This window comes from Phaethon aethereus, assembly GCF_964289735.1.
Source record: "Phaethon aethereus genome assembly, chromosome: 1".
Taxonomy (NCBI): domain Eukaryota; kingdom Metazoa; phylum Chordata; class Aves; order Phaethontiformes; family Phaethontidae; genus Phaethon; species Phaethon aethereus.
This window is the reverse complement of record NC_138575.1, coordinates 99,794,198-99,816,951: the sequence shown is the minus strand read 5'-3', so window position 1 is coordinate 99,816,951 and position 22,754 is coordinate 99,794,198. Positions and strand designations below refer to the sequence as shown.

The 22,754-nt window shown below is 41.7% G+C and overlaps 1 protein-coding gene across 1 annotated transcript in view; it reads right to left on the bottom strand.

The window, feature by feature from the left end:
- Positions 1–22,754, bottom strand: part of PHLDB2 (pleckstrin homology like domain family B member 2) — a gene marked incomplete at its 3' end in the record, with an annotated part of 58,969 nt that overhangs the window by 11,840 nt on the left and 24,375 nt on the right. The window contains exons 6-14 of the mRNA XM_082011095.1: positions 18,226–18,354; positions 14,593–14,748; positions 13,698–13,808; positions 12,875–12,964; positions 9,272–9,415; positions 8,266–8,439; positions 7,424–7,564; positions 6,755–6,854; positions 962–997 (exon numbers count right to left, since the gene is read on the bottom strand). Coding sequence (XP_081867221.1) covers positions 962–997; positions 6,755–6,854; positions 7,424–7,564; positions 8,266–8,439; positions 9,272–9,415; positions 12,875–12,964; positions 13,698–13,808; positions 14,593–14,748; positions 18,226–18,354 — 1,081 coding nt within the window. The remainder of the gene's footprint in view (positions 1–961; positions 998–6,754; positions 6,855–7,423; positions 7,565–8,265; positions 8,440–9,271; positions 9,416–12,874; positions 12,965–13,697; positions 13,809–14,592; positions 14,749–18,225; positions 18,355–22,754) is intronic.

The window sequence follows — 22,754 nt, the reverse complement described above, 5'->3', positions numbered from 1 at the left end:
GAGTAATGACGGCTGTTGTTTTAACTGCTGAAGTTATTTTACGGTGCCCTTTCAAGGTCTCTTTAATCCATGTGATTACAAATGCAACTGCACTGCTCATCTTTTCCTTCCACCAATGCACAAAGTGAGGCTTTCTCACAGCCCTGACACTCAGTCAAGTTTATAATACTCTCTGCACATTCTTGACCCAAAATCTGAGCTGGTGGCAGAGTTGGAGATTAGGAAGGACTGTTAGACTACATGAAAACCTCCCATTCATACAGGAAGGCAGACACAGACATTCCACATAGTTAATATAAACAGACACAGGAAAAACACAGACAAATGTACAAATGCAGCAAAGTCCAGATAAAAATTTTTACTAGACACCATTAAGAAACTGATGTTAGCAAAGCATGCCTGAAGTGGGAATATTTGCCTGCCTTATTCTCATTCTCTATCTGCAGGTAGAAGGTTACTGTCTGGTATTTTTTGCCCATGACAGAGTGAGGAGAGTCCCAGCTCAGGGAGCCAACAACTGCAGCTCTACCTTGGAAAGGCTATAATATTCCCCAAAAGGTACCTGAAACACATGACTGAAGCTGAGTAATTAAAGCATATTATTAAGGAAATCATGCCCTACAAGCATTTCCAAGGCAGAGAGTTTTCTCTCTACTCCTCGCTTCCTTCTGTACCATACAAAGGTTTCTTGCAGATGATGAAAAGATGGTTTCTAAGGAACTAATAGGACTTCACTTGCCATTTGAAAGAACACTAAATTTCAATAAAAGTTCAATTGCACCGATTAGTAAAATCGGTAAATTAGTATATAAATTAGTAAAAAGAGACAAAAGGGACACAAATACACCTCAGCAGTCATAGATAAAGCATCACACAACACAGGTGTTACTGATTCACATGTGCAGTTTGGGGTTTTTTTCCCCCATTATTATGGCAAATGTTATTGCAGATAAGCAATTACCTTTCATACTCGAACCTTTGGAATGATTAATTGCTCCTGTGATATGGTTATCAATTATTCATTATGGAAAGAGAGGGAAAAAAAAAATTACTGAAAGAACTTTATTCAAATGCGTGTTTTTCTACTGAGCCCTTTGCAAAACCTTGCCTGCTCAGAAATCTTAATTCCATATCTCATATTTCACTGAAAAATAAAGCCATCTAAAAAGCACAGAGAAACATAGCAGTTTCACAAACACTCTCCTAAAGGAGGATAAAGAACCCATTTTTAAGTAAAAACACTTGGTGGTTAAATTTATTTAAACGTGCAAACGTAACTAAACACTGCAAGATATATAGTCGTTAGGTCACAAGATGAGACGTATTCACAGAAACAAAGCACAACGCGATGTTCTCATTTCCTCCTTGTGCCACAAGCAACAGGCAGTTCAAAGCTTAGGATCAGCTGCGTACAACACCGAGAAGCCTCACAACCGACCTGCCTCCGTTACAGCCCCACTTGCACGGCGTGCAGGCACAATCTGTCGCTTAAGGATTTTTTAAGGGCTCAGGTGCCTATTCACAGAACATGCACTTAAAAATATTAGACTCCTCGTAAGATCCAGCACTTCACTGAAAGTTCCCCACAAGCCAAGACTTCTATCAGCCAAGTATAAGCTCATACAAGAGCGAAAATGTTTCTTGTTGCATTGGCTTGTGTTCTCTGTAGTAGAACAGTAAAACTTAACACTATTAACAGCCATACTCTTGAGCAAAAATATCCATAAAGCCATATCATTAAAAAAAAAATCCAAAGGAGTTATTGCAGAATCACAAAACCCACATATACCACCACAAAATTCTGGTGAGCTCAGAGTTACAGGTGAAAGCTGTTACTGAAAGTGGCACTGTCAAGTATGTAAAAAAAACCCCCCAGTATTTCATAAAAAAGATCACAGTACATTTTCTCCCATTTCTATTCTTTCTTCTTTTTTTTTTTTTTTAAAGATTGACATTAAAATGTCAAGCTACATTTTTTTGTATGCAAACATGTCAAAGTAGGAAGCCCAAGTCTGTCTACCTTGTCATTGTCACCCACAGACCTGCAAAGACTTCTAAATTTTCTGCTCTACTTGTGTGGCTATGAGCAAAGAAGCAAAAAATTAGGCCTGCGCAAAGCTGTAGCTCTGCAGATATTAGCATTAATCATAAGTTTTGTTGTGACAGTTTATTTGACAGGAGGGAAAAAAGAATTTTTGAAGTGCTATCATTACTTAACAATTATTTTAAAGTTTTCCAAGATTTTTGGGAACTACTTGACAGTGCTGATGCAATCAGTACTTTCGCCAAAACATGACAATGACAGCTACAACCAGGTAAAGGGATGTTTTCGTACCTTTTCTGGCTTTCCCTGAGTTCGACAAGAGAAACGGTGGGAGCGGGGGGGAAAAAAGGCAAACTGCTTTGAAAAAGCTTCTAACTTGTTTGTACATACACACCTTGCCCTCAGTACACTGGTTTTCTGTAGAGCTTAGGAAGAATACAAATAATCATCTTGCTGGTACCTAATTTCTCTGTCCCAACGGTTTTGTTCCTAGTGCTGTGGCTGGGAAATTACGTCTTAGCTCCCGGCTTACCCATCCCTCTTCCCTTCCGCAGCCTGCGAGCAATGGGGGCTGATTTGGCCAACCCTCCCTCCTTGCTCCCGCCTGTACTCGCGTGGGCTTCTGGCACCCCGAACCCCACGGGAGCTTCCTGGGGCCACGTTTTGACCTGTGCAGGGTGAGGTCTCGAGATTGTACCGACTAGCAGCTTCTCCACCCTTTATTTTGGCACGTGGTTTGCTTACAAAGGCATGTATGCAGGAGGTGAATTTATAAAAACAGCCCTTCAAAAATACCTCAAGAATGGCTGCTACGAAATAGCTTTTTCCACCAATGACTTACAGCAAAGATGCGTCCTCGTAATCATTTTAGAAGTTGCTCTTAACTTGGGCTATGATTGCTGACAGTGGCTTTATTTCAAGAACAATTCTTGAACTCACGTGACTGACTAAACGCAGTTTTGGTAATCCTACAACGAAGGCTATTTAGAACTTTAAAATCTTTCCTAATCTCTCTCCTACTGGATAGACATAGACATCACGTGTTCCTGCACAAAGACGAAGAGATTGAAATCCGTGTTCAAACTCAAATGGCCGTTCTTCATTTCCAGACTTCATTTTTTACTTTGAATTTTTTCCTCTCAGACTTTCACATTTACCTTCTTGGACTGAATTAGAAAAACTGGAGAAGGCAAATTAGAGAAAACTCATTTCGTAGCACTACTAATTTAGTGACGATTCTCAGATAATATCTTCACATGAGCTAGGCTGCCACTTCTTCCTCCAGCCACCATTGAATATGTTTTTTTTCAGATCCCTATGAACACGCCCAAACACCTGGCCTGGAAGTTCTTTCAATGCTTTTAAACCCTAAGGTAAGCTACTAATGCCGCTTCGGGACCGCATCATCCCCTTTGCGTAGCAGCTCGTGGGACACCGCCCGATGGCCAGCGCTCCAGAGCGGATGGAGCGGCATTTGCCACGTGAGACCCCGGGTCTCCACCGAGTCGAGCGCACCCGGCGCCAGTGCAGCCGGCGCAGCTGTATGCTCGAGGTACCGGTAACTCCAGCCCTCCGCCTCGCTTGCAACGCGTCACCCCGGACGCAGAAAACTGACGGAGCGAAAAACCTGCCAAGTGGGAAAAGAAACGCAAGGAGAGCAAGCAGTGGTTCAATACACACAAGTCAAGGACGCTTTTCATCTATTCATCACCTGGTTTAGGTGAACAACTTATTTTTGGACTGGGAAGAGAAGTGAGCGCATATTTATCAGCATAAGCAGTATCTATACATTCGCAGAGTTCCACTGAACTGGTAGAAAGATCTTACTCCTCCAAAATATCTACTTAGTCCAAAAAGGCAAATCTGACCTACCTGATCTACCTACAAAAATAATGTTTTTGTAAGAAATACAGTGTATTTATTACCTAATAATCATTTATCACAGAGTGATGGAATAAAAGAACATCACCAAGGATGTCCGCTGACATGAGATTTGGCTTAGTTTTTAATGATGTATTTAAGGACATCTGCTGAAATTAATCTTAGTTACACAGACACAAGTCACGCCAGTTTTAGTGGAAGCCACATAAGATTTGAGAATTTTAATTAACAATAGTATTCCATTTCAGTTGTACTGTGTGCTCTGTTTAAATACTACGCTGTGTTCAAAACACTTCCCAAATCTCACCGTCCCACAGAAATGCAGGTCCTTTACTCATGACTTGGAAGAAAATCTTGCTTCTCCTCCGTGCACTCTGCATGGGTATGAGGTGCTAGGGGAAACCAGAAATCAGGCCAAGTTGAACGCAGACCCCCCCGGGCTCATACCACGACACTCGTTAAGGCTATGCCTATGAGGCTGAATGAAAGATGCCGGAAGACTGTTCCTCCAGCCCCAGCTGCGGGTTATCTCATGGCATAGGGCTGTCTCCCTTCACGACCACATTCGTTGTGGAGTGAGCTAGTCGGAGCAGCCCAGAGCAGTTTGGGGGAGGGATGCTGGCAGACAGTTACACGTTGTGGATGGTCACACGTGTCCAGCACGCCCTGGCCCTTTTGTACAGCTGGGTAGAAATGCTCTAGGATCTGACTCCAGCCACCTGACTTGGGACATCTCCTTGCTGAGCTCTGCACTGCACTGGGACAACTACATACCAGCAGGAAGAGCCATGCAAAAACTTTTGTGGTGTGTTACTGAGACAAAGAAACCTAGAAACACAGCACTTCAGAGCAAGAGAAAGCAGTTGGACTCTTCAAGCTCCTCCAACAGCAAGAAATTCACGGAGCTCCATGTTGAATGCAAAGGGAATAAACCCTTCACTGATTACTAAGAGAGGTAGTCAAGCCACAAATAATCCTTGCATTCCCATATCCTTTGCGTTTCGACTCTCTTTGCAAATCCTGTGAGACTTCAAGTAAAGCACCTGCCAGCAGCATCATTTCCCTTTGACAAAGCTGATGTTTCAGAATAGGCCATCTAGAACTGTCCTCTCTCCTAGCAGGAATTAATCCTGTAAGGCTCTCTTCATAACTTAGTATTTCCATTCAAACCATTGGATCTTTCAAAGAATAATGGTCATCATCTAGCACGGCAGGCAGTACAGCACACATGATTCTTCACAGCATATGGCAAGTACTGTGCCAAGCGCCTTAACAAATGCCTCTCTCTCATTCTCTCTTGCCTCTTTTCTTTGTCGGGCCATAATTCAGTTTTGGTTTGTGGGTTGTTTTTTTTCTTTCTCATTCTTCAGTCAAGAAATCTGCATGTACTCTTAGGATTTTCTTAATTGCGTGCTGACAAAAAAAGGAACATTAAAACTGATCAATTTATTTTTAAAACCTTTATCTTTGCCTATATTAGATTTGATAACACTTTGTAATCGTGTTTTAAGTCACACACTAATGCTCTTTTGCAACCATTTTATACAGAAATATTTCCAATTTTAAACACATGTTCTCTTGTCATCAAAGTTTAACCAAACCAACCTTACTGATTTTCAAACTGAAACAAAAGCGTGTTCTGCACAACGGCATAATGATGAGTATGAATGTACTTGCAAGCAATCCCACCCTTGCAAACGCATTACACCAAAGAAGCTTTCCAAGCTGAGCATGATGCTCCTTTTGTATCGCATCCAAAATAAATACATTGGTAACTTAGCCACAACACGCTAGGTTTGCGGAAGGCCTGCTGCACATGTAAAGCTCAAAAAAACCAAATCACAACTGGATGAGCTCTATAAACTGCACCAAGTCATGATCCCTTTTCAGCAAGCTTGTTCCATCCCTGTATGGAGTCATCTTGGCGCGTATAGCTGACCTCAGCTGGGCCCCCTTGACCTCTAACAGCTGCTAGCTCTGAGAAGCCCTATGACAACAGGATAGATCCTGTCTCAGCTCAGGCTTAGTCAGAGCAATTCTACACAAGGACCTACTGCACTTACATTGATAATAATGCTGCAGATGCTGGAAAGAAAAGAAACCGACAGCTGGCACTGAAGCAACTCCATTTGAAGATGGGACACTAATGAATAATGCAGTTAAAGCAGAAATTAAGTGTATCGATTCAAGTAGACAAACAATAGACACAGAGTGCCACAGCCTACAAGCTCATGTTTCAAAGATGCAACTTCCTTTTGGACCCAGAATTGTCACGTTCCCTATTACAAAAATGCAGCTATCTATCCATGATGAAACACCTCTCTCCTTTCCTATTTTCTAGCCCAAATGTTTAAGACCAGTGACAACAGCAGTTGCAGATTCTCAAAGTCATGATACTGAATCTTTGTCTGGGGTATTACTTTCTCGAGGCTAAAATACATGCCAGTGAAAAACCATTTTTAAGATCACAACATGAAAAGAATTATTTAAGGGGGGGGGGCGGAGAAAAAAAGAAAGCAACATGTAGTATCTTTAATACATTGCCTCAAAATCACTCACAGAAATTACCCAGTTAACCCAACGTGTATTCTTCAATAAATTTTTCTTGCTTACTTGATTATATTTGGTGACCACGTACTTCAAAACTACACGTGCACCTATCACCATCTCACCTGGTATCTGCAAATTACATTTAGAGCTTGCTTTTTTCACCAAGAAGGAAACTTATTTTACAGCCCTGTTGATTATAGCAATATCCCTTTCAGACTTATTTGCTGAAAAATTGAACACTGACTTTTAAGAGCAACGAATCAAATAAAAAGGTCTTACCTTTGTGCATCCTTCTCGACTCTGACTCTTTGGTCATGGTTGCTAGGCAGTGAGGAAGTACGCTGCCACAGCTGTTGCTCTGTCCTAATGGTAAATGTCCCTGCAGGAAATTTTGTAAATATGTGCTTAAAATTACACTTCAAGACTTTTTTTTTCCTATCAGCAACTAATGCTAATGACGTGCTTTGTCATGGGTATAAATGTCGTATCATGTCATGTCAAATCAGCCATGGATATTTTAGTTGTGCAAAGCCTCTATTAGACCAAAACGTTTCCAAAGAAGTATCTCCACCTTGCTGCTGTTCATTGATTTACCAGATCACAAATAAAGAGTATTTTCACTTTATACACAACCTTTACCATTTAGAGGCCTTAGGTAGGAATGAAAAAAAAACCCCGTTGTGTCTCCAGAATCAATTTAAACTATCCCAGAAATACAATCATTGAGATACATTAATCACAAATGCGTGATTACTATTGCAGCACAGCACTTCCAGAGGTCACAATAAAGGCTTCATGTGTGTTCCCACGTGTTAATATACCTGAATTTCTTTCAAGGTCAATTTCAGAGCTGAATTTGGGGGATTATGCAAAGCTTACAGCGCCTCTAACATATTACAGGCTTTTATACAGACGTTGGAAGGCTATTAATAGCATGCAACTACGTACTTTAGATGCAACGCTTCGTCCAAGCGTTGCGCTATTGAAGTGCGGTGATACAGACGGAGTCGTTTTCTTGCGAGGTAAAGTATCACTCATGTACATGCATTCCCTGTGCTGCTTCTTTCGCTCTTCCAGATTTCTGAAATGCTTCAAATGTAATTTGTTACACAGTTTTGACAGAATGAATTGACCTACTTGCTCAGTTATACTCTATATGGAATATACTGAAGGTGTAAGTCTGGGAAATTCACTATAAAGAACAAAATCTAAAATACAGAGTACCTCCTGCTTCACAGTGCTTTCCAGAATTTCTTCAAATACCACATTAAAATCATGCTGATTAACACGATACATTAAATTCATGTACACATTTTGTATACATGTCCGGGTACTTAATTTTTTATAAAAACCCCTCAAGTCTAGTGTACACATGGAATCAAATTACAAAGAAAAACATTTATTTACAACCTATTCTAATGAATTGGTGGCTTAAAACCAATACAGCTTTTGAGAGACATTGTTCAAATGTATTTGAAAAATTAATTTAGGATTTCAAATGTAGCCACCTGTACTTTATTGCTGCAAGTCTTCTGACAGTTACAATGGCTCCTAAATATTAGTATTTGCCTCTGGATTGCTTATATAGAATTTTTGTTCAGTAACATTCTATAATGCATTGTGCTCATTTTTAAATGAGCAGTGCCTTTAAGTGCAACACCCTGCGAGCACGATCAACTTATGATCCATCATATCACTCTAAAAACTTCACATATAAATCAACTTCAGGGCCACCACAACAAAAACAAACAAAAATAATAATCCCAAGTTATCAGCTTTGACTCTGTTACCTGTTGTTGCCTGCGGTGTTTCTTAGCTGGCAGAGGTGGAGGTGTATCAGATAAAGGAATAGGGTCTACATGAGTAGCCATGACCTCAGGCCAATGGACTGGTGGAAGTTGAGCAATAGAGCGAGGAGAAAGAGAGTGAGGAAACACAAATCCAGAACAGAGAGGTGATCTTAGCTTTATAGGAAAAAGAGAAATTACACACAGAGTTTTCTTTTTGGAATTGCTCAAAAGATACGGCACATACAAGCTGCAGTTCTAGCACTGTGTTTTGTTGGGGCATTTAGCAGGAGAGAGATGTGTTGTATTGCAACTCTCGAGGCGTATTTAACTACCAGCAGCAGCACAGAAATGCCAAATTCTAAAGCAGTTGCAACACAAAGACAATGGCTTTACATTCATAACATTATTCCATTCTTTTAAAAGGGGATTTATTCAAAATTTGCTATGGTCATTACAAAGGCAGAAACATCACAAAGAATGAAGAAAAGAAAGAGTAAGCTAGAAGACACAGATTGGACAGACTCCATGAAATAGCTGAGATAAGTAGAAGCTACCCATGTCCCCCAAGTATTCAAGGTATACTTCTTCTACCACCTCACAGGAAAAAAAAAAGAAAAAAAAGCTACAAAACACACAAAATTAACACCTAAGCACCACTGAACGAGTAATCATTAAATGCGTCCACAGACAATTTCTCCAAAGGTGCATTACATTATAGTGTTTGACAGGCAAAGATGGTCACTTATTGCTGCTTGGGTCATAAGCATTCAGGTTTTTTGGCCTTCGAAGTCCCATCTACATCATCAAAGACACCTTATAACTGAAGCAGTCCTTCAGCTTTACTGTTAAACTGTTATTTGAGTCGGTAGCAGGCAGACAGCAGCTTGCCTTAGGGTCAATTTGTTACATGTTGAATTATCAAAAAAAAAAAAAAAAAAAAAAAAAGAAAGAAAAAGGCAGCCATAAAAGAACAATGCAAACAAAGGGAAACGTCTCTCAAACAAACCTCTTTATTTTGTGGCTGGCTCGTCAGCACAGCCGTGGAAGGCTCAGTGGCAACTGCTTCAGCATCTGTGGGGGGCTGAGTGGAAGGGGACAGATTCGTGGAATTGCCATACAGCTCACTAATTTCACTTACACTGATATAGCCCTAAAAGGAGGAATTCAGAAGTTAAAAGCAGCAAAAGCCAAAAGACGTGCAAGAGTATTAATGTATCCAGTACGATGAAAGTTAGTTTAGAGCGGTACAGCCAAATATTTGTTATCATTGAAATACTTCATCATAAATAAAATAAAATTATCACCAAGCTTTTCAAATGTTGAATACTTGGATTCTGAAAATTGTTCTTCATTTAATTCCAAAAACATTGGTGTAATCAAAAAGCAAATGTTCATTAAGTGACCAAAAGACTTTACTAAAATGTAAATACCCTTTAGAAATTATGTAGCTCTTTCTCGGGAGAGCAGACTGGGGGAAAAGGAATAACAAATCTTATTCACCCATCTTTTTATTTCTTTTTTTGTTTATGTTTAAATTAAATAACTTACCCTGATTTGTTTCTTGCCTAACTATTAAGCTAGTTTGAGTAACCCAAATCACTAACAGAACCGGAAAGAACTTGCATAGGGACAAGCCATTGCTACTCTATAAATCACGCTGACACAACACCTCCCATTTGCATTGTCTGGAAGTGGCTTCTAACTTTTAGGTGTTACCAGGAGACTCGGGTAGATGCCATTAGTGCTGGCCCCATAGCCATTACAATTTGCCTCTTTTTTCTTCTTTTAAACAATCACAGGGCATGTGACGGACTGAGGAAAGGCACAGACTTAAGAGTGTGCTTCAGCCTGCAGGGAAGACTTATGCAGGCAGATTTGAGATATAACGGTAGAATACAATTATTGCACGTGTTTTGGTGTTAGCTGAGCAAATGTTATTTAAAAAGTAAAATACGGATTCAAATCTGTGGTATATAGGATGCCAGACTGTAAAACGTCAGATGTCCTAACTTCTTACCATAGAAAACAAGGCTATGCGAAAAGAAAGAATAAATCACTGCTGAAGCAATGTCCTAAAAATGAGACAGAAATATGCTTATTTTTTAAATCAAGATGGTAAGCTGCTTTTAAATTGAGACGGTGTCAAAGGGGCTATGTTTCTATTACGGTACCAGCACACTGACATGCCAGTATGTATACTTCAGCAATTCAGTAAGAGAAGCCACAGATGGCTATACTATTTCTTCTTTTTAAAAGTGCATAAATTTAGCAATGATCATAGAAGGTAAGTGGGAAAAAATACCAACCCTACTATCTATTAGCATCATTTTCAATGCATTTTATCAGCTATTTCAAGCAGATATATACAATGCTGGAAAATTAAGTATCATACTGTGAACCCAGCACTCTGGAAATAGGAGGCAAATCTTAACTCTGATATTATTTGATGAACTAGTAAATGAGAAGGAGACTGAGTAAGATACTAAAGTTTACCTCTCAAAACATGTAGCCATATTACAGCCAAACAGAGTCCAGTACGAATAAACATAAAACTTGCTTAACCAACTTGTAGTAGCAGTATACGAGTGACTAAAACTTGGCAAGCCTATGAATGCAATATTGTATTAATTTTTATAGAGGATAAAAGCACTTCCACCATTATATAAAAAACATCCAGTCCAGACTCACAACCCCAATGGGGATTCACCCTGGGGTTTAAAAAAACAGAAGCAAACAACAAATGACTGTGCTGCACATTAGCCCAGGCCCCTTTTACATTAGATTAAATAAACGGTTTCACGTCAGATTAGGCATCCGAGTCATTTTGTCAACGCTGAACTTTTAAACAGCGCTGATTTTCCTCCCTTGTTTAAGTGCCGGGACAAGCACCTTTACGTGAGGCCGTGTTGCTCTCCGTAGCGGCGCGTGCGGGGAGTAAGCTTCGGGACGGGTGGGAGAGAGGTACAGATGTGTGCTTTGGTGAGGGGGCTGGGGGGCCTCGGGCGGCAGACTCGGCCGATGGGTGAGCGACCGCACGCTGAAGTTCCCTTCTGTGCGCAGGCGGGTCTGTTGAAGCCTGTGTACCATTCGGTGCCCCATTTTCCAAGGTGCCAGAACAGTCAGAGAAAAATTAAGCCGGACTGAGGCAAACGTAACACCTGGTAAGGAACGGCACTTCTGTTATAGGATGGAGCCTGTGGGGACGCTGAGCACGAAACAGATAACCTGCGCTGCTCCTTCTCTCATGTGCCTTGGAGCAACTGGCTTCACTGCAGCGAACAGAACGACACCGCAGAATAATCCATTTCAATAGAAAGAGCGTCAGGCTCACTTAATGTAGTTGCATTTTGACATATCTGTGATTACAGAAACCATTATGCAGGTACGAAGATAAAAATCAGAGATAGCACCCACTCTCTAGTGAGAGAATGAACAGATCCATCTCAAAACGCAAAAAATGAAGCTTAGACTTGCCAGATGCCCTGGTGGGAGGTCAGATACCCAGGTCAGAACACAACCTAGGACACTGGAAGTCTAAGCACCTGCAACATGGCTTGCACTGAGGAAGGGTGCTCAGCCCTGCTGGCATGTGCTGGAGGCCACTCGGGTTCACGAGGAACTTGGAGGCCACATACGCAACATCACAATTCCCAGCTGCTGAAAGGACAGGTGGTTGCTTTCGACTTCAAGAGCCCAACTTCCCGCAGCAAAACCTACATCATCAGATGTGGCAGACCTTGTTCAGGGCTTCCATACAAGCAGATCCCGCAAGTCCAGTCAGACCTCTTAGGCAGAAGTCAATGAAGCAGCCATAGACACCTGCCAGTGTATTTTAAGTGCTAGATTTTCTGCCTCTCCATTTATAACTTCACGTTTACCTGCGATGTGCAGATTCATCAAGTCAGGTCAGGAAGATAAATACGGGACATGTGCTAATATCATACGTGCTGACTGAATCTGGAACGGGCTTGCTGGCTTACCTTACAAGCCTTACCTTGTAAGGCTTACCTTACACTGACCTTGCTCATAGACCTTGCGGCTTGAAGCGGTACCCTCAAAGCTATGAAGTCTTGACAGCTGCAGGTAAGCTCTGGGTCTCATCATGTATTACCCAAACTAACTTAGTTTTTTTTCAGCAAAAATATTTTACACCTTTACTGTAATTATTCAAAACAGTTAAATGACAATGCTTTACTACAGAGCCTTAGAATAAAGGGAGGGGAGGCAATGATAAAATCTACAGTGCAAAAATAAGACTGAACTGTATTTGTACTTGAACGGAGTTATTCCTGGACCTCATTCTTCTTCACTTCAATGAGGTTTAATTGTCTATTTTGAGAAAATTAGACACACACACACAGACACATAAAACCGATCATTTTTCTGGAGCGAGAGATTAAGGCGATACCAGCCACACCTTGGAAAATGTCAAGAGAAGCTATTTTTGATCACCCATGCATTTGGACTTCCATGGATAGCTTTACAAAGGAATTTCATCACCTCTCAAAAAAAACCCCCAAACTACAAATAGGTCTTTACTAAAGTGCTTTTGTATGAAGTGTTATTAAAAGTTACTTATGGTAAAGTCAAAAGCAGTGAATCTCTTTACCTCTTTTAGACTACTGGGACTGACAGGAAATCCCTTTCCTCCGGAAAGCATGGAATATTTCTTTTCCAGATTACAGAGATTCTCTTTTTCCTGTTAAAAACAGACATTTTATGCTAAATACCAACAGCCATGTAGTGAAAATAAAGGCTAGCCATTTTCTTAACCATGTAAAGAAACACGCTGGGATAGAAGGCTAGAAACTGCACAGCAGAGCTTCAGCTTCATCCATTTACAGCAGAACTGAACAAAAAATGGAGGTACGGAACGAAAAGCTAGTGAAAGATTTCAAACCTAACAGGTCTTCCTTCAGCATTTTGAAAATGCTGTTTCTGCTTAATGAACTACAATATGATTTCCCTCCTGATTAAAAGCAAAACATAAAACAGATGCGAAGGGTACATTCCAGCTTCTTATTAACCGGATGTCAGCTGATGTTAAGTAGCTCATCTTGTGGCCGAGTATGGGCTATCACAAGCCAAAAATCTGAGCACTCTGTGCACAGTTCCAGCAGCCACACAGGGAACACAGGCTTCCAGCTTCAGCACCCGGGCGGGTGCCTCTGGTTGAGTCCTCTGGAAGGGAGGCACATCTAAAACCCTCTCGGTTATCAAATGCCACTAGCGTTTTTTCTTAGGAAATCTAACGATTAATTAAAAAGATTTCTTTTTTTTTTAAAGTTTAACGGATACAACGATGTCTATTACGTTATTACACTTGCTAGCTTCTGCACACCTGATGCTTTTCTAGTGCTCTATGTTCTTTTCTTCTATGAAATGCTCTTCTATTACATGCTAAAAATATTTGAAAGACAGCAAGTACTTACTCTTTGCAGCATCATTATTAAGTTGTTTTTCTCTTTTACAAAATGATCTTGTTCTCTTTGTGCTTGTTGGACAATATGATTGGCTTGTTTTTTGAGAGCAGAAATCTTTTCCTAACATAAAAAGAAAACAATCACAATTTACATGTTTTATTTTCAAAGCACAAGACAACCTGCAGCAAGGATCCTATTCATAAGAGTTCTCTCACTCATGAGTGAAGCAGCAGGAAAAGAAGTTTTTACAAGACAGCTCACTGCTCTGAAGGAGATAATTAAATAAGATTTAGACAGTAAAGAGACAATTTATTCAAGAGACAAAACAAAAGAACTGCACATATTCTTTGATAATATGGTGACTAACATCCATATACTGAACGGAACTGGTTTAGAAATGCAACTTCTCACCGCTGGAAAACTGGTATTTAATTGGTTGAGATAGGACCTTTACAATTGATTTTAAAAATTAAGGAGTATTTAAAAATACACCTTACAAATGCAATACAAATTTAACAATTTGGTGTTCTATTATTATTTTAACAAAATCATTTAACATCAATCATGAGTATAAAATAACTGTAGTTTTGTCCAGAGTGTACAAATCTCCTTTCTTAAAGAAGGAAAACCAACTCTTTGGTACTTTTTGTAGCAAACTAAAGGGTTTAATTTTCATATGCAAATATGCAAACAGGGCATGAAATTTTATTGATTTATTTCCTTTTGGAGAAGTGCATGATTTGATCTGTGTCGGATGTTCCTGGGCCATCATCTTTGCTCTGCTTCAAAAGCTTTGTCAAAGAGGAAAGTTTTGCATTGTTTCTCACAGATGGGCAGGCTGTAGATCCGTTTAATCTCCGTTATGCTCAACAACAAAGAACAAGTGAACTGTTAGTGCTTTTACCTTTCTACTGACAATGCTGCGCTGATATTCAGCTACTTCACGTAGCAGCTGTTGCGTCAGGTTTTCTTTCTCTTCATCTAACCTGCTTTCATGTTCAAGCTGCTGAAATTCCAAATCTTCAAAGTGTTTGCTTTCTATGTCCAAAAGATCAGCATCCTTAAGGGGGGGGGGGAAAAAAAAAGGCAAAAAGAAAGTAATCATGCTTTCACTGAAACCAGAGTAGAGATACTTACAAAGACACACACAAGTCAGTCTAAGATGGTATTTAGGTATCTCACACAACATGTTCAAACAGGAGCCCAATGCTCTTAATGACCTACTGTCATAATCAGAGAGCAAATGGAGCTAATCGTTCTTTCGACGTTGCTTCCTCCATCGCTCCCACCGTCCCGCCCCGCTGAGAAAGGCGAAGCACCTGCGTGGCGAGGGAGCGGCTCGGCAGCGTTCGGAGCAAGCTGGGCACCCAGCACGCCCTGGCTGGGCAGACCGCTCTGCTGTAGCCTAGCGGTGGCACCACCGAAGCCTGAACCCATTCGGTGAGGTTGTCACATGCCAAACCAGGAGAGCATCTGCTTACCAGCCAAAAAGGACAGGAAGTATCATCCCAGCCACACCAGGGAATGGCACACTGGATTAACTACTTCTGGGAACCACACACTCAAACGATGGAGCCTGAACTGCAGTTGGAACTTCTTCAGGTCTAGCCCAAGTACCAGCCCTGCTTTTATTAACAGACCTACAGTCAGGTAACACAAAAGAGACGTGGAGCCATGTGCCGTCGTCAGTGCATGGCCATCACCTCGGCGGCGATGTCCAACCGTGCAAGCTGCTCAGCCAGAGGCTGATGGTGGACCACCAAATCGGAGCCGACAGTTGCTCCCCGTGCAAATACACAATTAAGGACGCTAGCCACCCCCCCTAGCCAGTAGGTGTATGACTTCCGAAAAGCGTATCAGCCCACTTTTAGGCATTCCCCTGGACCAACGCCAAGTTTTGCCAGGAAAAAGAAGTTGAATGCTGCAGAAAAGACCCAAGAAATAAGAACACACCTGCCTTCCGCTTAGGGACGGCAAGATAAAACTGGCGGTGCTTTTCAGCACACGAACCGAATGCTAGTCTTTCTCCTGCAACAGCTGTGTATTCCTAACACACGTTCCTACTTACAGGTTGCAGAGCCCTGATGAAAAAGGCGATTTTAGTAATCGCAGTATTATTAAGTGCTAAGGCTCTATAAAATAGGCACATTGTGCATAACTTGTCAGGCAAGAAAACCTACATCCTGTAAGCAATTTATCATTTTAGGGAAATGCAAGCTTACTCCTTTTCTTATTTTGACCTGAGGCAAAGGTTAGTGACAGAGATAAGCAGATAGGTCTCTATAAAGGCGTTCAAAACCAGCTACCAATGTACCAGGGAAAGACAAGGGATGCAGAAACTGAAGAATCCAAGTTATTATATGAAACACCAACGTCTTCCCATTATTCTCCAAAGAAGTGCCTTTCACTGGTAGGAGATAGTGAAGAGATCAAAAGCAAAGGCGTGGGCTAAAAATTACAAGCAAGCAGTTACCTACAATACAGAAATGTTTCATTCAAACCAGCCAGCCGTCTTCAGCATTGAAAACAAACAGAAGGGCTTTGCCTGGGCCACGAAAGTCAACGAATTCAGCCTATTTCACATCACATTAATTGCTACTGAAGCAGAAGAGCAGACTTCAGAGCCAGTAGGGCAACTGGTAGCCAGCTGAGCTCACAAAACGCTATATTCTTTGCCAGATGTGCTATGGAACAAGAATTTCACCATATCCTGTAGCACTGTGTCCACCAAGGAAACAGTGCCAAACAAACACCACTGGAGAAAATTCAGTGGGAGAGAACCTGTCCCTTACTTCTGGATGCCCTGAGAGCTCCATGGGCCCACACCGCCTGTAAAAATTAGGAGAATTTTATCTGAAGAGTAGGGTATTTCCTAGCAATGGTCAGAGTCTTTCCGGATCTCTGCAGGAATCCGGGCATCTATTCTCATCCCCCATTTACGCGTCTCTCCATAAACCCAGGCGCGTGAGAGCAAACGAACAAACGCTGGTGCTTTCACCCCAACAGCGAACGATGCTTACAGTAATTTCGCAACAGCTCTCACACTTGATGTGCACCTGAGAGCTACTGTGCACTAGTTCAGGGGTAACTTCTTCTGCTTTGACCACAGCAGCCACAGCTAGCTTTCACTGCCCTTGGCCTGGAATAACGTGCAATAGGACTAACCGGACATTTAACTGCACCCCCACTTGCAAATGCAAAATCGTCATTAAGCCAACTCGGAAGGACCAAAAAAAAAAAAAAAAAATTTAACTGAACAGATTTCTAGAAGCCTCGTGGTGGTCAATAGTGAAAAATTATTTACTACCATCCCACAGCAACAAGATTGCAACTTGTCATGAATTAATACCTTCAAGTATGTGACTGCACAGGAAAGGCTTCCTTTCCTTTTAATATGTAGCAGATATTACATCATACTGCCTTTTTTTTTTTAAAAGGTAACTTAAAAAATCCTCAAGCATCTCAAAACCAGCAAACTTCAGTTGCTACAGAATAATTTAATATTGTTATTTCCAAAGCTGGACTTTTTTACTTTTTGCTCTTTGAAAAAGACTATTAAAATAGAGTGCTGCAAATAAACCAAAATCTAAAGAATACTTCCTAAAAAGCAGAAATACCCTTTTTTGGTCACTGCTATTACAACCCTTATTCCTGAAACAAACACTCAAGCAAGAAAAAAAAACAAAATTAAAAAATCAAGTTTGACTTTCAGATGGCCTCTTGAGCTTGCTGTACTGACGCTTTGAAAATTATTCCCCCTCCCCCAAAGCTAACTATATCTGCTGTAGAACCCACTTAACATTAATTATTACTAAAATCTTTCCACAGAAAATAACTCTACCTTCACAGACAATATTGTAGCTTTTTCACTTACAAATAATACAGAATAAAATCAAGTTGCAGCGAGACTTTATGCAAAGGCTATTATACCCGTGTGCAACTGTTGAATATGTAGGAAAAAATAAAGCTATTTTGATAAGTGGTATAATCTTCAAAATGAATTTTTCAAAGCACAGTTCAGGCTGACAGCTAAGTTATCTACTGGAACAAAGAAGTTATCCGTGGCTTCACTGAGACAGCCATTTACAGCACTGCAAAGGAGAAACACACAACAGGATCAAACGACGAAAGCAGGGAAGGGGTGCTAAAATGGCTGATCCCACTGACCAAAGTTCAGTTCCTGCCTTTGCTCACACAGGTAAAGAGCGATGCTCCACCAGCCACCTAAACATCACAACAGCTTCCACACCACCCAGCAGCCCTAAGGTGCTATCTACAGGCACGTAGCCCAAAGCTTTAAAAACATTCAACGCAAAATGAGTCCTAATCAGCCCGTTCACACTCCACGCCTTCGCCGCCGCGCACGTTATCTATTACAAGCATCCGACAAAAAAGCGTAACCCCCGTGGCTACTAACAACTGTAAGTTGCAAACACGTTCAGGCACTGGATACTTGAAACAGAATACGTCACACAACTAAAAAAAAAAAAAAGTCAACAAAAAAAGAGTTAGTGCAATCTTGAAACTTGCTACTGACCCTCTTCAGCTGCTGCTGTAATTGTTCCCTCATGGACTCAGGGCAATTATCAAGCTGCGTCTTCTGCTCGGAGTAAAGCTCCTGAAGCCTCTCTAGTTTTTCCCTCTCAGCATCAAGTTTTAATTTTTCCTGAAGCATGAACCAGAAAATAAACACAATTACCTTCAAACCCAAGCACTTGTTAGTGATTATGACAGCGTGTGGCAAAACTTGAACGAACAGTTGAAGCACAAAGGTTAAAGACAGAAACCTCTTGTTAGTTGAAATGCAACGGTGGGATGCAAAATGATAAAAAAAAAATTAATCATTTCAGTGCGGTGATTAATTCTCTCCCTCGTCACTGTGTTTTGTACTCATGCCTGGATGATGCCATTGAAGCCCAAACACTTGTCTCACCTAATGAAAAAAAAAAAAAATTAAAAAATGAGGAAACGGTAGCCATGTTAGTGAGGTAACTGATGGAGAGAGACAAGAGTAGCTGTTGGAAAGCAAAATGGATGGAAAATGGCTGTAGCCTGGCAGTGAGGGGAAAATGGATCTTCCCAGGAGAATGAATCACATGCCTATGTGCCTCTGTACAGATAAGTACATTTAGCAAGCAGTGAAAAGGCAGAACAAGACAGAGCTTTGTAAAGAAATAACTCTGGGCCAGGAAATCTTCTTGCAGCAGAAACACCAAGTGATTTAGCACATTTGCTTCAGGATGCAGGAACTGTAACCTGTTCTCAGGGATCCAAGGGGACCGCTCCACCTCCCTGGTCTCCTCCAACTCGTTCAGCTTTCCTCTCGTTCCACCCGAGTAGCAGCACTCGGCACACTGCTGCTCACCCTCAACAGCCTTTAACCTTTACACATTTGTAATGACATACTACATGATTTACGGTGCAGCACTGCTCTGAAGACTCACTTAAAGCTACCTTGTAGACTGTTACTTATCTATGGACCAAAGTTTGGGAACTAATAAATCAGAGCGCAGAGAATTTTTTCCATGTCTTTTACTTGCATCTACACTGGCTGACAGAGCAGATGCATTTTCTTCCACTGAGCTGATGATAACTGGAAAAACCAACGTGCCTGATTATTTATGCCAGGCATACATAATCAAGTAAGTCCTTGAAGCCCAGCTCTCTGCTACCTTCTAGAGTCACACTGGTATAGTTCCCTTTGCCTACTTCTTGTTCTGTTGTTATGCATCACCGCTCAGATGGTCTTTAACTCTCCTTAATACTCAAAAATTAACAGTATCAGCCCCAAAGTTTCAGCTGCTTCTTTTGGATGTTCCAAGAAAGGTGAATTCTGTCACAGCATCCACTCATTTGTCCTCTTTCTGGTCCCAACTATTATTTAATTTTAAAATCAAGCATGTGGCTCAGCAGGTGCTATGTGATCAGGCACTCTGCAGCACCCTTATGGCACAGGCCATAGAGGAGGAACTTCTTTTAGTATACTGTACTTGCTGTTTCAAACTGTGGGATGGTCTTTCCCCAGAACCTTCTCTTGGTTGCTCCGGACAAGGTTCTCAAACCCTCACGCACAGTGGAGGTACAACCACAAACATATGTTAGCTGCCTGCTTTCTTTACGGTTTTATCTCTAAATCTGAGTGGGATCAGGGGCTGAGATTTCATTTTCCCAGTATTTAGAAACAACAACAGGAAGCATTCCCATTCAAGGCCAATATCAACCAAATTCCCAGCTCTGTTGTTTTCATTTACACGTGCAGCTTCCCAGCTCATACAATCAGATGAACAAAATGCTGAACACAAAAGATTATTGTATTTTTTTTTAAGCTTGCAAAAATGAGCAACTGAGCCAGCATATTCAGCTACCTGGGCTTCCTGCACTAGCTCCTGCCTTACAACAGCAGCAGCAGGGCTCAGAAATACAGAGGATGCGGCACGCTCCTCCCTGGAGGAGCGAGGGAGGAGCGTGCAGCTCTTGAGAGGTCACCTCTAGACCTCTGTCCCCAAGGAACCCCATTTGCTGAATCACCCTTACTTGAACACGGCAGGAAATCTATGAATAAACTGGTAGTTCCCCTCCTCACAAACCTTGCTGTCCACTTAACAAGTCAACCTACGGCCTGCCACATCATTTCTCGCTCGCCCTTTCTGCCCAGCTAGCAGCCTAAGGCAGCAAGGACTTCTCTGACCGTAGCTGCAGCACCGTGCCTCTGAAGCTATTAATAGCTCTCGAAACGTCTACGCGCTGCAACAAGCGTGCTCATTCATGAACGAGCAAGTCAACTCTCGAGTGCGAGGAGGCATCATCAGCCCGTATAAAACTCCCCGGGAAACCGGCCAGAGATACTGTCACTTCCCTCAAGAAATTAGAAATGTATTCCTTTGAGATTGAAAGTGATACTCATCTGGGCTATTTATAGCGTAGGAAGCGCTGATGTCCCACCGAACCGTCTCCCTTCAAAATGTGCAGTCTTAACAGGAAATATCACTTTCAGCACTGAGAGGCACTGTATGTTTTGCAGCTGTGGAGTTAGGTTAGCCGACATCCCTGGCCCTGCATTGGTGAAGCCCATTTAATTCACAAAAAGTAATTTGATAAATAAATGAATAATCAGAATTTTTCCGTACAGTCTCTTCTATTAAGTGGATCAAGGCAAGTTCTTTTAGAAAGGAAAAGACTAATAACTTTGCAAGCTGAGTGCACGATGCAGCGGAGGCAGGGCTGCGGCTGACTCCGCAGGCTCTTCGCCCGAGAAAAGCCAGCGGCAGAGCTGTGAACGGAGCCCGTGCGCTCCAGCTGCTCATCCTCATTTCACTGCATGAGCTTGTACTTGTCAAAACATTTCTCTGCAGACAACTGCTTCCCGGCCCCAGCGTTGACTCCGGAGTCGCATTAACTGCAGTCTGGCTGAATTATTAACATCCTGTTTCCAGGGAAAAGAAGTACAGCTCAGTAAAGCATAACATCTGGGCTTAGCCTACTGCCCAGCTTGCCTTGTGGTTTGCCGCTAGATACACATTAAATGAACCTGGGGTCAGCCAGGATACAGAGCAGGACTGGCTTGAGTTTTGAAGATGCTGGGGCACAGCTTGGAGCAGTTTGGGAAGATATCTGAATATTGTGAAGGACTGCAGTAGAAAGAATTGAGGTGTGACACTGTGCCCCAAGAGCACAGACACAGGATGTCACCTGAGCACCCATGGGATGAACACAGACCAGAAGTGACCAACATGGGTCACAAAGGAAATCAACCTTTAGATGTGGTAGAATAGATTTTAGGGCAAAGAGAGAAAAAAAAAAAAAGAGCATCTATCCAACAGATCTCATAGATGCTGAGAACACAGAGGAGAGAAAAGGACAGTATTAAAGACAACCAGAGCCCCTAGAAGAATGGGAACAACAGAAAGAGAGAGACCAATTGCTTCAGCGTAGTCTCCTGTGGTTAAAGATGCCCTACACCTGATCAATACTGCTAGGTATTAGCAGGTCCCCACATCCCTTCTGCAGAGAAGTTCTGCTTTTCAATTTGTCATTCATCACATTCTGCTACTGCAGGCAGGCAAAAATGGTAGAGTAGCACGTGTCTGCACTTATATGTGCCTTCTGAGCCAACCTTCCTGCATCAACTGGTTGACTCTACAGAAATGAGTCAAAGTGGATGAAACGGAGAAAGCTCCTCAAAAATCCAGATAAAAATTGGAAAAAAACAAAGCAAGAAACCTGTAATTTTTACCAGGTCACTGTGAAATGGATTGCATGGCTAGAGGAATTGGGCTCACTCTACAGCCTTCCAATCCTACCCCACAGCCCCTCCCCCAAAAAAGAACAAAAAATTCCCCCAACCAAGATCTGTGTTATTTTCAGACAGAAAGAGAAACTGCAAAGAAACCTACAAGCCATCAATGAAGAAAGGAAAAAAAACCCCAACAACCAAAACTGAATGCCTTCCCATCCAACAGGCTCTTATACTTTAAATGTTCCGGTCTGAAGTACTCCAGGATCTTCCTCGGTCCAACTCACCTGCAAATCATCGCGTTTTAAGGTAGCAACATCTCATTACCCACACCAGGCTTCAGACATGCACACCCTGTCTCACAGCTCGGGTAGTCTCACAACTCTCAGGTTTCTGAGAAATAAGGAGAAGCGCCTGGAGTTGTTTGCTCTGAAAAGCTTCTCCATCTCATCTTCATGCTTTCACCTCTACCCAAACTTTATTCTTTTACACTCCAAAAAAATATCCCTGCCCTTCTCAAAAATAATCTACTGCAAAATCTAGAAGTGGAGGAAAAAAAGCAGACTGCATAAATTATTCCTTTCTGCTTGGAAGCGGTGTGATGCTACAGAGTTTGTCCACTCAGTAAAAAGTTTCGAAGAATAAGTGGAAGAGCAAGAAAATTTGACTTTAACATTGGCTTAGCCCTTGCCATGAATCTAGTAGTCTAGTCCCTAACAGAAAGCAGGCTAGGAAATGTTATCTGTTCTTCAGTGGTTACTCACTGCAAGGGGCAGACGGTACATTTGGGGCAAGTGTTAAACCTGAGGTGTACCAACCCGTCCAGCACTCTT